General features: G+C 35.2%; 1 protein-coding gene and 1 pseudogene across 1 annotated transcript; one reads left to right on the top strand and one right to left on the bottom strand.

Annotated features, from left to right (window-relative positions):
• Positions 1-3,710: 3,710 nt before the first annotated feature.
• Positions 3,711-4,382, bottom strand: LOC107611245 (zinc finger protein 6-like). Its single transcript, XM_016313196.1, has one exon. The coding sequence runs from the start codon at positions 4,380-4,382 to the stop codon at positions 3,711-3,713; it is 672 nt and encodes a 223-aa protein (XP_016168682.1).
• A 1,617-nt stretch (positions 4,383-5,999) lies between these two features.
• LOC148548987 (serine acetyltransferase 1, chloroplastic pseudogene) lies at positions 6,000-6,719 on the top strand (annotated as a pseudogene).
• The last annotated feature ends 11,370 nt before the right edge of the window (positions 6,720-18,089 follow it).

Raw genomic sequence — 18,089 nt, 5'->3', positions numbered from 1 at the left:
GAAACAACAATGCATTAATAGAAATTCTAAATTAACAAGACACATGAACTAAGGAAATAACAAAGTAACTCAGTAATCCTAAGAAATAGTAAAGTGAGATAACAAAAAAATTAAATCAAACTATAACTAAACAAGATTAAAATTCAGAATTGAGTGCAAAATTGATAAGAACCCAAGGAAAACCTAGAGAAAATCTAGAGTTTCTCTTACTAGAAAACTATGAACAAACTCTCTATCCAAAAAAAATTCTCTACTCTCGAAATTGGTGATCCCCTTGCTTCCCATTTTCTTGGCCTTTTTGCTTCCCTCTTTCCTTTAAAATAGAGTTAAATTGGGCCCCAAATGAGCCCCAAAATCATAGCCACGTGCTTTCATTAAAGAGGCATGCGCTGCATGTCATGCGTACGCATAAGTCGTGTGTATGCACGAATTGAGAAAGATACATACGTATGGCAGTCAAATATTCGATTCTTAACTTTTTCATGATTTCTTCACTTTTGCATGTTTTTGCTCCATCTCCCAAGCCATTCTTGCCTTGTTACACTTGAGATCACTCAACAAACACATTACGGTATTGAATGAGATAGCATTGAATTAAAATTGACAGTTTATTGGTTTAAAAAGCATGTTTTTAACTCTTAAATACAATTTAAGAAAAAATCATAATAACATGCATTCTTGGTGAATAAGTGCAAGATAAGTTGATAAATTTCATATTTCTATCCAAAAATTAACATAAAATAGAGGTTTAAGAGTGGTCTTCCTCTCTCTCTCTCTTTGTGAACTCTTTTCCCTCTCCCTCTCTAGCTCCCTTCTCTGCAATAATGACGGCGAGCGACAAGACTCCCCTTTTCTCTTTTTCTTTTCTTCTTCTCTCTTCTCGATCTTTTCTTTCTTTTGTTTTCTCTTATATACATGAGGGTGGGAGTGATTGGCGACTGAGAGATGTGAGAAAATGTGTATGTTAGTAAAATTAGGGTTAGGTTTGGAAAAAGAGAATAAAGATAGAATAGAATTTTTTATAAAGTTGGAGAGTAGAGTAGTAATTTAAAACTAAATGTAATTCATTAAAAAATTTTTAAGAATACTATTTACTTATCAACTTACTAGCTAATTTTAAATAATTACTCTAATTTAAAATTAGAGATAATTTAATAATTTTTTTTAGTTCATAAAATTTTAATATTAAATTCTAAATATCTATTATTCAAATTATATCGTACAAAATCCTTATTACTTTTTAATTACTGAAATTTTTAAATTTCAAACATGTTAAATGTTTAATTATTATAAAAATTATATAAGAATTCTATTTAATTTAAACTCTATTTATTAAAATTTGATTTAGTTACCGTTAATAAAATAATTTTTAAAAATAAAATCTTAAACAAATAAAGTAAATTGAAATAAAAATTATATAAGAATTCTATTTAATTTAAACTCTATTTATTAAAACTTGATTTAATTACCATTAATAAAATAATTTTTAAAAATAAAATCTTAAACAAGTAAAAGAAATTGAAATTAGTTTATAATGAAATTTTCAAAAAGTTCGAGTTATTACCGCATGTATTTAAGATTTTCTATATTACATCATTCGGTATAAATAAGCATCATACAAATTGTAACTATTTATATTAATCCTAACTGTTCTAACTACCTTATTCTTCACATCAATCACTGGATAAACACAAATAATTTTCACAACAAACAAATGAAAAATATCACTACCTTATACACAGAATCATTTTACTTCTCCAATTCTACATCTCTATCCTATGCGCTTAAGTTTTTTTTCCTAAACATATAATCATTTGCAAATCAACCATTCTTCTATATATAAATTAATTCAATTTAAATAAGGTAGTATAATAATTCTAAACAAAATACATTTTAATAAACACAAACCTAGTGGCAAATAAATCTATAAAACTCCTAAAAACAGCAAAAAAAACTACACCACTACCAAGAACTGCAGCAAATTCTTTTAAAAATCATCAACAAAGAACAATGTTATTAAAACCAAACTCAAAATCACAAAAATGAAGACACTCAAAATATCAGAAAAATTTAACTAATAAAAAAAGCTAAATCAATTAAATTAGAAGGCTACTCACTATGTAATGACAGTCTTGATATCTTGAAAAGAGCCCCGACAATGAGAAATTGGGCTCGAACTCGAAGCTAGAGAGTGAAAGGGTGTTAGAGAGAAAGTGAGAATGGTGAAATGGTGGGAAGGAAGGGTTTGTTGATGTTTTGATTTTCATTTCAGATATTACTGATGACATAAAACAATGAGTTCCGTTCAAGAAGCGTTACCAAGGCTAAGCCGTTCATAAATAAATTAGTGCAAATATATTTTTAATTAAACTCATTACTGACGCCTTAGTTATCGGTAACATATTTTCGTTATTAATATTTAATTTTAGTTGTTTCATTGTGTTTTGTCGATTTTTTGCGATCAACACATTGTTATCATGATTTGACCATCGATACTTTAATTTAAAATTAAAAATATTAATTTATATTGCGTTATCAATGACCAAGGCATCAATAAGATAATTTTAGAATTAATAATAACATTTAATTATTTAATTATTATCCATGGCTTAATCATTGATAAAGTTAGATATAGTGGGACCAACGAATTATAACTCAAATGATATAGGGCTGGTTTGGATAGATTCATAAGTTACCTTCTTTTTTTTATTTTTAACTTAAAAAAAATGTATAGTATTAATATCTAGTACAATTTTTAAAATTAAATTGTAGTTTTTTAAAAAGTTATTTTAGTATTTATGATAAAGTTAAAAAAATGACTTCTCTGATAATAAAAAATTTTTATCACTATTTTCTTAAAATAAGCACTACTTTTAGAATAAAAAAATCAAATACAAAATAACTTATTTATAGATTACTTTTAATATAAGTATTTATTATTTAAACTATTTTTTCAAAAAGAGCTGTTTACCCAAATTTGACTATAGTCTATCTATCATCGTTTAGAAGTCTTGGATTTAAGCCTCACTCCTAACTTAAAAAAAAAAAAAAAAATAGATATGGTTGGACCATTGCATACTCGTTGAGTCGTTGCTAACGAAATATGTGCCATATGGTGCCAATGTTTATCGACGACCTAACAATCGATCAATGTTACCCTCGAAAAAAGTTTTGTTTGCCAATTTTCCAACGATTCAAAGCTTTATGGACAGCTGAGCCGTGGCCAATGAGCCGGCCCAAATGCACCGTCGATGTGATCATCCGTAACGGACGCCTACGTAGCAGTCATTCCTCGTTTGAAAAGTTGATTCCGACAATTATATAGTTGTAATATGATGTTTATTACTAGATATAATTTCCCCAAAAAATATTTTGAATCAATTCCGCTATGGTTTATAGGCTTGTTACTTTGATTCATCCACGTTATATATGCCGATTTATTTTGGTTTTGAAATCATTTCAAGGAGGCTATATAAGGAGCAAGAATAAATGTAAAAGATTGATATGGGATAAAAGTTCTCAAAGTCAAAGAACAAAATTCAACTATGGAAAATACCAAAGAGAAAAGTAACATTAGTAATAAAGCAACAAGAAGAACCGAAAAGCTTAACTAAAATTAGACTAGATGATGATGCCTAGATAGTCGAGGCACTAAAGAGTAGAACTCGATCGATTTCATCCCTTGAGGATAAACAATAAAGTTTATCTAATTAGTTATTTCTAAGAAGGCTACCGAGATTAGCATGAATCATAGAACTTCTATCACCCGCAACTTCTCTAGATGAAGGAAGTTGAGTAACTCCAAAACCAAATCCAGCATCTGGGTGGTGGCCGTGGTGGCGAGAATTCAGAGGAATGTTGTGTAAGCCTTGGTTTCCGTAGCTAGATGATCCTAAACGAAAACCAGGCATGGTGCAAGGCATATGAAGTATGTGGTGGTGCATATGTGCACCTTGATAAAGAGGTATTGAGTTTGAGCCACGGTAAGGTAGATAATTTGTCATGGTTGTTGGGTATGCACATAATTGATGACTAGCATCAAGCGCAAATGTTCCCCTGTTAAACATTTTGTCCATTTTAGAGAGGACTCTCTCGCGCTTATGAGCATTTTGATGTCCGCCTAAAGCTTGAGAGCTGGCGAATTTCTTGTTGCAAAACTTGCAAGGAAACAAGCGTTCTTGCTTCGTCTGGTTTTCAGCAGTTTTCAAGGATTTGAATGTGAAATTGGAGGATGAGTCGCCACTTTCCATGTTATTGTTGTTGCGGCCAAGACTCAAAGAAAGTAACACCTCTGAGTCATGGTCCGCGGCTGGTGGCTCCTCTAACTTGCGCTTGAGATTTCTACTTACAACATCTCCACCAGCATGGAATATTTCCGACATTATTCTAAAATCTTCAAAGAAGGTTGGAGATTTTTGTGATGTTTTTATAGGATTTTGTAGGGTTTATAAGAGGGTATTTATAAATATTTGAATGTTTGATAAAAGGAAAAATATCTGGGATATATGCAATAGGTTAGCTGGACATAGTAGCATAAATTTGATGGGAAAAAGGATATAAATATTCAATAAGCTTTGACGTGTCACACACAACATGATGGATAAATGTGTAACTTTACAAAATTTAGTTTGCAAGTGATTAGTTAGTCTTATACTACGTACATTTTCTAGAATATATAACGCATTGATTTATTTATTTATTTACTGGTATAATTTGTAAATTCACAAAATCTATGTTGAAGTTATTAATTAACTTTGATATATAATGTAAATAGGGGTGTTAGGGAGCCAGTAAATTTAGTGATTTATAACTATTAATTAGTTATTATTAATATTTTAATGGTGTGAGATTTTATTCAATGGTATGGAATTACACATTTTTCTTTTACTAGTTAAATATTAACCAAATTTTAATAAAAGTGTTGCGGCTCTAAACTTTCTCATAATGTAAATACTAAAGCAATTTACCAAGATTCTGAAAATTGGACCGGACCGGTCGGTTCGACTGATTTAACTGCGAACCGACGATGCAAACGGTCCGGTCCTCCTTTAAAAACCGCAGTAGGAAAAACCGCTAAAAAACCAGTGAACTGGCCAAAAACTGACAGGTTGGACCGGACTGGTGACCGGTCGATTGGGCCGAACCGGTGACCGGCCAGTTCTGCTAAACGATACCGTTTTTATTGTTTTAAAAAAAATTAAAAAATGTAACCCGACCCGACCCGCTCGTGGAGCACCCCACCCCCCCTTCTTCCCCCGACCCCCATTCATTCATGATTCATCTCAGTATCTCAGTCTCACAGTGAGTGAACCCTAGCCGCCCTCTGAAGTCTGAACCCTAGCCGCCCAGTCGCCCTCCATCGTCGCCACTGTCTCAGGTTGTCAGCGCCACCGCTGTCGCCTGGTCCTCAGCCCCAGTAGCTCTCCATCGTCGCCTGGTTCCCTGCCCAGTAGCCCTCCATCTCCATCGTCTTCATCTTCTCAACACCAGTAGCCCTCTCATCGTCTTCATCGTCGCGTGGTCCTCAACACCAGTAGCCCTCCATCGACCCTAGGTGAGTGACTCGTCCTCTGCTCATCTTCTTTAGTATAAGAAACATGAAGTTGATACTCTGTGAACTTTCTCTGTGAACTTAGATTTCTGTTCTTTTTTCTGTGAACTTCCTCTGTGAACTTCGATTTCTATTCAATTTCTGTGAACTTCCTCTGCTCATCTTCTTCGTTCTTCGTTCCTCTGCTTTAGGTTAAGAACATGGTTAATTTTCATGCTGTTAATTTTCATTGTGTTGTGGCTGTTTTTAATTTTATTGTGTTGTGGGTGTTATTAATTTCAGTTATGGAAAATAGTATTAATCAAGAAGCAACTGATGGTGTCAAAAATAATTCAAGGGGTCAAAAATCTTCAGAAACAATTTCACTGATGGTGTTTGCAAGTACCAGGTGAAAACTCTTCATACTACCCCTACTTTTGTTGAGGAAGTTCAAGAAAATGAAGTTGTGGATCTATGGCCGAAGATGAAGGAAGAGGCTGAACTTGATGTAAATGAGGAACCTATTCTGAATAGTTACTACCAATCCTCAATTCTGTCTCATGATTCATTGGAATTTGCTTTGGCCAATTACCTTGCTAACAGATTAAGCAGTGCAAGCCTTCCAAGTAACACACTCTTTGATCTTTTTGTTGGGATCTTGAAATCTGACCAAGAAATCATGGATTCTATGAAGGATGATCTCAAAGCAGTTAAGGAAAGAGACCCTGCTTGCATAAACCATGTGCATTGCTTCTTAAACTTCAAAGGCTTCTTAGCATGCCAATCTCATAGAGTTGCTCATAAGCTATGGCTTCAAGGAAGAAAAGTCTTGGCAGTTATGATCCAGAACCGAGTTTTCGAGGTTTTCGCGGTTGGTATTCATCCCGGTGCTAAGATTGGAAGCGGATTCTGCTTGATCATGTAACTGGATTAGTGGTTGATGAAACTGCAGTGATTGGTAACAATGTGTCAATTTTGCATAGTGTGACTTTGGGTGGAACTAGTAAAGCTTCTGGTGATAGGCATCCAAAGATTGGTGATGGGTTTTGATTGGTGCAGGGACTTGTATTTTGGGGAACATTAAGGTTGGTGAATGTGCTAAGATTGGTGCTGGTTCTGTGGTGATTAAGGATGTTCCTCCTAGGACTACTGTTGTTAGTGATTTTGTTATGCTGCTGTTTTGAATTAATTTAGGAGTGATTATTTGTTATGCTACTATTTTGAATTAATTTAGGAGTGATTAATGATTATTTCTAGTTGTATTGTTGCTGTTTGCACCATTGCTCTTTTCACTATTTAACTTTGTATTTTGATATGATCATATGGATTTGGTTGACATTTCATATGTTTTAAATTTGGAAGATATTTAAGATTTATATTAGACTATAATTATATTTTATGATGTTTATATATAATTTATTTATTATTTTATTCTAAAATGGTTTTTTCAGTTGAACCACTGATTGAACCGGTTGGATCAATGAACCAATAAACCAGTAACTAAAGCCGTTTGATGACCGGTCCGATTTTCCGAACCTTGCAATTTACACAAGGCTCTAATCATATCGGCCCAATAAACTTTTCAAGCAACTAACAAAAAATTAGAGACATGTTTAATTTTTAGTAATTAAATAATAGAATAGAGACACGATGATAAAGTTGGGTATATTGGTAAAAAGAAGTTAACATGTATTGATGCCATGTCATCTTAAAGGGTTTTTAGGATTATATTTTATTTATTTTTTATATTTTAATAAAAAATTTTATGTCTTTTAAAAGAATTTAATAAATAATTAAATATTCAAAATCTGGATAATGTTTTCATATTTTCAAGAGTTTTGGATTCAAAAATTAACAAGAATCAAGACTTTTTTATAAAAAAACAAAACACACACACACAAAGGTAACAAAAACGTGGTACAAAGAATAGAAATATAGCCGCAGGAATAGAAGCATGGCTCAAGGAATTAAAGCTACGCACACATGGCGAGAAAGGACGCATGCCTGGCAGTCCCCATCCAAGCTCCAGCATGTCCGGCGGCGATGTCCTGCGCTTGGCGAACAAGCTCCTACTTCCGGCGGCCTACATTCCACGCTCGGCGAAGCTACTTCTTCTAGAATGTGTTTTTGAACTTTTTGTCCAATTTTCTCTAATACAAATCCGGATTAAACATAATTATAATTCTCTAGATGTAACAATTAAAGCTCAATCTTAATTATCCACGTCATTAGAAGTCTTAATCACATCTAAGATATTCAAGATTCTAGAAGATCAGTTATTAACTCTTTCTAGAAACATAAAGATTTGGTTGTTAGGATTTAATTTCAATTATTACTTTTTATTTGAATTTGAAGTCAGTAAATAGTTATCTTATCTTTTTTTTTTTTGAAAGATAAGATTAGATAGTTTTAAATTTGAATTCTAGAATTCGGATATATATATATATATATATATATATATATATATATATATAAGTGAACTTTGTTCACAAGAGAGGTAACCCCTAGGGGGAGGATCTTCGGATCCCTCACGTGTCTCTCTTTCTCTTTTCTTTTGTTTTGTTTTCTTTTATTTTTCTATGGGTAACTAATCTTTTGTCAAAGGACTAGGAGCTCTATTTATGTTTTTTATGGGTTATTAATCTGCATTTATTTTATTTTAAAGTTTTATACTGATCTATTTCATAATTGAGTTATTTGTTCTTCATTCGGATTAGTAGCATCAAAAGGTATACTAATCTCTTTTGAATTCTTTTGTTACAATCGGAAGATTTGATATTTGAATTAAAGTTTGAAAACTCTTTCACATGACTCTTTGAATTCGGTTAGGAATAGTGGTTCAATTAGTGTGCGACACATACATAATTTTTAATCACTCTAATTTTGAATAAGTGACATATAATTCGGGTTAGAGTAACTTTTAAAAATTGTGTTTTCTTCCAAGATTTAACTGGACAGAACTAAGGACTACTTTTAAATCTTATTTGAATCTAAAATCAGTTTTTGTGTTTAATCTCTTGATTAATTAATTAACAACTAATTAATGCTTGAGAAACTGAGGAGTCAAAGAATTAGAAATCAGTTACTAAAGATTTATCGTGAAAGATCTTTACAACTTCAAGATAATTAAACAAGGTTTGATTTTTCTAAAAGTATAAGCATCTGTAAAACCTTTAACTCTCACCATCATTGTCTTCTCTCAAATCAACATCCAAGCCCTCTGTCCGTAAGCATTCAAGTTCTAAAGCTCTCAATCTTACCCTCTTTAATCCAAGTTCTTTTAATGTAATCAGCTATTTTATCTAATATTTGCTTGCTCAATCCTTTAATTCTTATGTGAACGATATCCACTCACTATGGTATTACTTGAGCGATCCAGTGCACTCGCTGATATCTGTGAGCTTTAATTTTTGTTCATCGTGTATCTTATATAGAAATCAACTCCAAAATATTTATTCATGGAGATTTTGCAACTAATAATCTTCAAATATACATTCTTGCATGTAGAATTTGATAAACTTTTACCAGTTAATATTTTATAACTTTACGCCAGGATGAATTGTATAGATTTCTTTTAACTATAATCTACCTTTTCAATGCAAAAATTATAGAGTAGTTAGCTTATTTGTCTACTTAAACAAGTGTTAAAAATTCAAATTCTGCTTTGTGTATAGAAAAATTTATTAACCAATGACAAACTTTTAAATAGAATTCAAATCGGCAACATATTAGTCATTGATTTGTCAGTTATAGTTAGAGCTCAGAAGCATCAAAGTAAAAAAAGCAAAGAGAGTAGAGAGATAACATTAAAAGAGAAAAAATTGAATTCTAAAATTGTATTGGTTAGTGCATGTAGCGTGAATACAAGTGATATATTTATACATGAATAGCTCAAGACTACTAGCTAACACTAGCCAATCATATATAACCAAAAACATCACTAACATTACTAACTATACAAGTAGCTTACTGCCTAACATTCTCCCTCAAACTTATTAGTGGATTCTCAAACACTCTATATTTGTATTTGAACCTATGAAACAAGTATACAGAAAGTGGTTTGGTTAGAGTGTCAGTAATCTGATCTGATGCTAGTATATTGATGACAAACAATTCCTTCTGACTAATTTTATCCCTAACAAAGTGCAAATCTATTTCAAGATGTTTGCACCCGCCATGCAATATAGGATTAGCTACTAATAAACACAGACTTTGGCTATCTGAGTATATGGTAGGAGGCACTGGTTGAGGGACTCGCAATTCTGCCAAAAGTTGCTGTAATGTAATGATCTCAGTTTGCACAGCTGCAAGGGAATTATACTCTACCTTTGTACTCAACCTCGAGACTTTAAACTTCTTTTCACTCTTCCATGAAACCAGATTTCTTCCAAGGTATATATAATATCCACTAACAGACCTTCGATCATCAACGTCAGCTCCCTAGTCAGCATCTGCATAAGCAATCAAACAAAAGTCAGTGCATTTCTGAAATAAAAGACTATTACCCACCGTTCCTTGTACATAAGAGAATATTCGTTCTACAACTTTTCAGTGTGTATTGTGGGATTGTGCATAAACTGTGACACTTTGTTCACAGAGAATGATAAATCTGAGTGAGTCACTGTCAAGTATTGAAGGGTTCCCACTATTGAACAATATTATTTGGGATCATCATATGCTTTAGAATCATCCTTTGACAATTTCAGAAAAGACATCATAGGAGTATGAATTGATTTGGCTGTATCCATGGCTGCATTGTGAAATAAGTAAGTTGCATACTTGGTTTAATTGAGCATAATTCTACCCTTATCAATATAATTAATCTCTAAGCCCAAGAAGTAATTTAATTTTCCTAGGTCCTCGAGAGGAAAAATATGATTGAGCTATTGATGAGCGGATAATTTATACGCTTTTTGGCATTGTTTTTAGTATGTTTTTTGTAGGATCTAGTTACTTTTAGGGATGTTTTCATTATTTTTTATGTTAAATTCACATTTTTGAACTTTACTATGAGTTTGTGTATTTTTCTGTGATTTCAGGTATTTTCTGGCTGAAATTGAGGGACTTGAGCAGAAATCAGATTCAGAGGTTGAAGAAGGACTGCTGATGCTGTTGGATTCTGACCTCCCTGCACTCAAAATGGATTTTCTGGAGCTACAGAACTCAAAATGGCGCGCTTCCAATTGCGTTGGAAAGTAGACATCCAGGGCTTTCCAGAAATATATAATAGTCCATACTTTGGCCAAGAATAGACGACGCAAACTGGCGTTCAACGCCAGCTCTCTGCCCAATTCTGGCATGTAGCGCCAGAAAAGGATCCAAAACCAGAGTTGAACGCCCAAATTGGCACAAATACTGGCGTTCAACTCCACAAATGGCCTCTACATGTGTAACACTCAAGCTCAGCCCAAGCACACACCAAGCGGGCCCCGGAAGTGGATTTATGCATCAATTACTTATTTCTGTAAACCCTAGTGACTAGTTTATTATAAATAGGACCTTTTACTATTGTATTAGGCATCCTGGATTGTATTTTGATCCTGTGATCTCGTTTTGGGGGCTGGCCATCTCGGCCATGCCTGGACCTTTCACTTATGTATTTTCAACGGTAGAGTTTCTACACTCCTTAGATTAAGGTGTGGAGCTCTGCTGTTCCTCAAAGATTAATGCAAAGTACTATTGTTTTCTATTCAATTCATCTTATTTCGTTTCTAAGATATTCATTTGCTTTTCAACCTGAATGTGATGAACGTGACAATCATCATCATTCCCTATGAACGCGTGCCTGACAACCACTTCTGTTCTACCTTCGACTGAATGAGTATCTCTTAGATCTCTTAATCGAAATCTTCGTGGTGTAAGCTAGAATGATGGCGGCATTCAAGAGAATCCGGAAAGTCTAAACCTTATCTGTGGTATTCTGAGTAGGATTCAATGATTGAATGACTGTGACGAGCTTCAAACTCGCGAGTGCTGGGCGTTAGTGACAGACGCAAAAGGAGGGTGAATCCTATTCCAGCATGATCGAGAACCGACAGATGAATAGCCGTGCCGTGACAGGGTGCGTTGACCATTTTCACTGAGAGGAGGGGATGTAGCCACTGACAACGGTGATGCCCTTGCATAAAGCCAGCCATGGAAAGGAGTAAGACTGATTGGATGAAGATAGCAGGAAAGCAGAGGTTCAGAGGAATGAAAGCATCTCTATTCGCTTATCTGAAATTCTCACCAATGATTTACATAAGTATTTCTATCCCTATTTTATTAATTATTATTCGAAAACACCATTATCTAATCCAATCACATTTAACCCTACCTGACTGAGATTTGAAAGGTGACCATAGCTTGCTTCATACCAACAATCTCCGTGGGATTCGACCCTTACTCACGTAAGGTATTACTTGGACGACCCAGTGCACTTGCTGGTTAGTTGTGCGAAGTTGTGAACCATGGTATTAGCATCATGTTTTTGGCGCCATTACCAGGGAAAGAAAGAGCGATGAATTTTACATAATTAAAGTGTAATCACAATTTCTGCGCACCAAGTTTTTGGCGCCGTTGCCGGGGATTGTTCGAGTTTGGACAACTGACGGTTCATCCTGTTGCTCAGATTAGGTAATTTTCTTTTTGTAAAATTTTTCAAAAATCTTTCAAAAATGTCTCCTTTGTTTTCGAAAAAAAAAATGTTTTCAAAAAAATATATTTTTCTTCAGAATTTTTAAGAATGAATTCTAGTGTTTCACGAATCATGCGAAGCCTGGCTGGCTGTAAAGCCATGTCTAAATTCATTTGGACTGAGGTTTGCAATTTGTTATCAAGAGCAAGCTAGTTGTTGTTAATCCATCTGCTGTTGTTCCTGATTTACATGCTAAAGCTTGGCTGGCCATTGGCCATGTCTAGTATTTTGGACCGGAGCTTTCATTGAAAGCTTGGCTGGCTGGTGAGCCATGTCTAATTCCTGGACTGAAGCTTTAGACTAACATGGCAAGATTCCTGGAATTCATATTAAAAATTTTGGGAATTCTTATTTTTCTTTTTCATAATAATTTTCGAAAAAAAATACAAAAAAATTAGAAAACCATAAAAAAATCAAAAATATTTTTTGTGTTTCTTGTTTGAGTCTTGAGTCATGTTATAAGTTTGGTGTCAATTGCATGTGCATCTTGCATTTTTCGAAAATTCTCATGCATTCATAGTGTTCTTCATGATCTTCAAGTTGTTCTTGGTAAGTCTTCTTGTTTGATCTTTGCATTTGCATGTTTTGTGTCTTTTCTTGTTTTTCATATGAATTCTTGAATTCTTAGTGTCTAAGCATTAAAGAATTCTAAGTTTGGTGTCTTGCATGTTTTACTTGCATTAAAAAATTTTCAAAAACATGTTCTTGGTGTTCATCTTGACATTCAAAGTGTTCTTGGTGTTCATATCGACATTCATAGCATTCTTGCATGCATTCATTGTTTTGATCTAAAAATTTCATGCATTGCATCATTTTACTTGTTTTCTCTCTCATTATTAAAAATTCAAAAATCAAAAAATATCTTTCCCTTTTTCTCTCTTAAAATTTCGAAAATTAGATTTGACTTTTTCAAAAATTTTTTAAAATCTAGTTGTTTTCATGAGTCAAATCAAATTTTCAAATTAAAAATCTTATCTTTTTCAAAATCTTTTTCAAAAATCAAATCTTTTTCAAATGTCTTAGTTATTTTCGAAAATTCCAAAAATATTTTTCAAAAAAATCTTTTTCTTATTTTTATATCAAATTTTCGAAAATAACAATAACAATTAATGTTTTGATTCAAAAATTTCAAGTTTGTTACTTGCTTGTTAAGAAAGATTCAAACTTTAAGTTCTAGAATCATATTTTTTTATTTCTTGTGAATCAAGTCATTAATTGTGATTTTAAAAATCAAATCTTTTTCAAAACTAATTTCAATCATATCTTTTCAAAAATATCTTCTTATCTTATCTTTTTCAAAAATATGATTTCAAAATATCTTTTCTAACTTCCTAACTCCTTATCTTTTCAAAATTGATTTTCAAAATTTGTTTCGACTAACTAACTAACTTTTTGTTTGTTTCTTATCTTTTTCAAAACTACCTAACTAACTCTTTCTCTCTCTAATTTTTGAAATTATCTCCCCCCTTTTTCAAAAATTCTTTTTATTCTAATTTTTTAAATCTTAATTTTCGAAAATTACTAACATTTTTCAAAAACTATTTTCGAAAATCACTAACTCTTTTTCAAAAATTATTTTCGAAAATTCCTTCTCTCTCATCTCCTTCTATTTATTTATTCATCTACTAACATCTCTTCCTCACATCACCAAAAATCCGAACCCTCTCTCTCTCTCTCTGAGTTTAGATTTTCTTCTTCTTTTCTTCTACTAACACAAGGACCTCTATACTGTGATATAAAGGATCCATATTATTATTATTATTTTTTCTGTGCCCTCTTCTTTGTCATATGAGAAGGAGCAAGGACAAGAACATTCTTGTTGAAGCAGATCCAGAACCTGAAAGGACTCTGAAGAGAAAATTAAGAGAAGCTAAATTACAACAATCCAGAGATAACCTTTCAGAAATTTTCGAATAGGAAGAGGAGATGGCAGCCGAAAATAATAATAATGCAAGGAGGATGCTTGGTGACTTTACTGCACCTAATTCCAATTTACATAGAAGAAGCATTTCCATTCCTGCCATTGGAGCAAACAACTTTGAGCTGAAACCTCAATTAGTTTCTCTGATGCAGCAGAACTGCAAGTTTCATGGACTTCCATCTGAAGATCCTTTTCAGTTCTTAACTGAATTCTTGCAGATCTGTGATACTGTTAAGACTAATGGAGTAGATCCTGAAGTCTACAGGCTCATGCTTTTCCTTTTTGCTGTAAGAGACAGAGCTAGAGCGTGGTTGGACTCTCAACCTAGAGATAGCCTGAACTCTTGGGATAAGCTGGTCACGGCTTTCATAGCCAAGTTCTTTCCTCCTCAAAAGCTGAGCAAGCTTAGAGTGGATGTTCAAACCTTCAAACAAAAAGATGGTGAATCCCTCTATAAAGCTTGGGAAAGATACAAACAGCTGACCAAAAAGTGTCCTTCTGACATGCTTTCAGAATGGACCATCCTAGATATATTCTATGATGGTTTATCTGAGTTATCAAAGATGTCATTGGATACTTCTGCAGGTGGATCCATTCACCTAAAGAAAACGCCTGCAGAAGCTCAAGAACTCATTGACATGGTTGCTAACAACCAGTTCATGTACACTTCTTAGAGGAATCCTATGAGTAATGGGACGCCTATGAAGAAGGGAGTTCTTAAAGTTGATACTCTGAATGCCATATTGGCTCAGAACAAAATATTGACTCAGCAAGTCAATATGATTTCTCAGAGTCTGAATGGAATGCAAGCTGCATCCAACAGTACTCAAGAGGCTTCTTATGCAGAAGAAGCTTATGATCCTGAGAACCCTGCAATAGCAGAGGTGAATTACTTAGGTGAACCTTATGGAAACACCTATAATCCATCATGGAGAAATCATCCAAATCTCTCATGGAAGGATCAAAGGCCTCAACAAGGCTTTAATAATGGTGGAAGAAACAGGTTTAGCAATAGTAAGCCTTTTCCATCATCCACTCAGCAACAGACAAAGAATTCTGAACAAAATACCTCTAATTTGGCAAACTTAGTCTCTGATCTGTCCAAGGCCACTGTAAGTTTCATGAATGAAACAAGGTCTTCCATTAGAAATTTGGAAGCACAAGTGGGCCAGCTGAGTAAGAGGATCCCTGAAATCCCTCCTAATACTCTCCCAAGCAATACAGAAGAGAATCCAAAAGGAGAGTGCAAGGCCATTGACATAATCAAAATGGCCGAACCCAATGAGGGAGAGGAGGACGTGAATCCCAAGGAGGAAGACCTCCTGGGACGTCCAGTGATCAATAAGGAGCTTCCCTCTGAGGAACCAAAGGACTCTGAGGCTCATCTAGAGACCATAGTGATTCCATTGAACCTCCTTATGCCATTCATGAGCTCTGATGAGTACTCCTCTTCTGAAGAAAATGAGGATGTCACTGAAGAGCAAACTGCCAAGTTTCTTGGTGCAATCATGAAGCTGAATGCCAAATTATTTGGTATTGAGACTTGGGAAGATGAACTTCCCTTGTTCACCAATGAACTAAGTGATCTGGATCAACTGACATTGCCTCAGAAGAGACAGGATCCTGGTAAGTTCATAATACCTTGTACCATAGGCACCATGATCTTTAAGGCTCTGTGTGACCTTGGTTCAGGGATAAACCTCATGCCCCTCTCTGTAATAGAGAAACTGGGAATCTATGGGGTGCAAGCTGCTAAAATCTCATTAGAGATGGCAGACAATTCAAGAAAACAGGCTTATGGACAAGTAGAGGACGTGTTAGTAAAGGTTGAAGGCCTTTACATCCCTGCTGATTTCATAGTCCTGGATACTGGAAAGGAAGATGATGAATCCATCATCCTAGAAAGACCTTTCCTAGCCACAGCAAGAGCTGTGATTGATGTGGACAGAGGAGAAGTGATCCTTCAAATAAATGAGGACAACCTTGTGTTTACAACTCAAGGATCTCTCTCTGCATCCATGGAGAGGAAGCATAAAAAGCTTCTCTCAAAGCAGAGTCAAACAAAGCCCCCACAGTCAAACTCTAAGTTTGGTGTTGGGAGGCCACAACCAAACTCTAAGTTTGGTGTTGAACTCCCATATCCAAACTCTAAGTTTTGTGTTGGAGAGTCTCAACAATGCTCTGAACATCTGTGAGGCTCCATGAGAGCCCACTGTCAAGCTATTGACATTAAAGAAGCGCTTGTTGGGAGGCAACCCAATGTTTATTTATCTAACTATATTTTTGTTTTTCATGTTTTCTTAGGTTCATGATCATGTGGAGTCACAAAATAAATATAAAAATTGAAAACGGAATCAAAAACAGCAAAAGAAAAATCACACCCTGGAGGAAGCACCTGCCTGGCGTTCAACGCCAGAACAGAGCATGGTACTGGCGCTGAACGCCCAAAATGGGCAGTGTCTGGGCGCTGAACGCCCAGAACAAGCATGGTTCTGGCGTTCAACGCCAGAAATGGCCAACAAATGGGCGTTGAACGCCTAAAATGGGCACCAACCTAGCGCTGAACGCCCAGAGTTGTGTGCAAGGGCATTTTACATGCCTAATTTGGTACAAGGTTGTAATTCCTTGAACACCTCAGGATCTGTGGACCCCACAGGATCATCTCAGGATCTGTGGACCCCACAGGATCCCCACCTACCTCCACTCACTTCTTCTCATCCCTCACCACTCTCTTTCACACAATCCCATAAACACTCTTCCCCAAAAGTCCTTCACCAATCACCTCAATCTCTCTTCCCCATCACCTCTTCACCACTCACATCCATCCACTCTTCCCCATAAACCTACCTCATAAACTCCACCTACCTTCAAAATTCAAAACCAATTTCCCACCCAAACCCACCCTAAATGGCCGAACCTTAACCCCCCTCCCTCCCCTATATATAGCCCTCCATTCTTCATCATTTTCACACAACACAACCCTCTCCTCTCTACTTGGCCGAAACACACTTCACCCCTCTTCTCCATATTTTCTTCTTCTTCTTCCTCTATTCTTTCTTTTATTGCTCGAGGACGAGCAATATTCTAAGTTTGGTGTGGTAAAAGCATAAGCTTTTTGTTTTTCCATTACCATTGATGGCACCTAAGACCGGAGAATCCTCTAGAAAGGGGAAAGGGAAGACGAAAGCTTCCACCTCCGAGTCATGGGAGATGGAAATGTTCATCTCCAAAGACCATCAAGACCACTTCTATGATGTTGCGGCCAAGAAGAAGGTGATCCCCGAGGTCCCTTTCAAACTCAAAAGAAATGAGTGTCCAGAGATCCGACATGAAATTCAAAGAAGAGGTTGGGAAGTTCTAACAAATCCCATCCAACAAGTCGGCATCCTAATGGTTCAAGAGTTCTATGCCAATGCATGGATCACCAAGAACCATGATCAAAGTAAGAACCCGGATCCAAAGAACTACGTTACAATGGTTCGGGGGAAATACTTAGATTTCAGTCCGGAGAATGTGAGGTTGGCGTTTAACTTGCCCATGATGCAAGGAGATGAACGCCCCTACACTAGAAGGGTCAACTTTAATCAAAGGTTGGACCAAGTCCTTATGGACATATGTGTGGAAGGAGCTCAATGGAAGATTGACTCCAAAGGCAAGCCGGTTCAACTAAGAAGATTGGACCTCAAGCCTGTGGCTAGAGGATGGTTGGAGTTCATTCAATGCTCAATCATTCCCACTAGCAACCGATCTGAAGTTACTGTGGATCGGGCCATCATGATTCATAGCATCATGATTGGAGAGGAAATAGAAGTTCATGAAGTCATCTCTAATGAACTCTACAAAATAGCTGAAAAGTCATCCCCCATGGCAAGGCTAGCTTTTCCTCATCTTATCTGCCATCTATGTTACTCAGCTGGAGCTTTCATAGAAGGAGACATTCCTATTAAGGAAGAGAAGCCCAT

Source organism: Arachis ipaensis, chromosome B8, assembly GCF_059453495.1.
Source record: "Arachis ipaensis isolate K30076 ecotype BB chromosome B8, ASM5945349v1, whole genome shotgun sequence".
Lineage (NCBI taxonomy): Eukaryota > Viridiplantae > Streptophyta > Magnoliopsida > Fabales > Fabaceae > Arachis > Arachis ipaensis.
The sequence above is the reverse complement of the archived record's forward strand: the minus strand, read 5'-3'. Positions and strand labels throughout refer to the sequence as shown.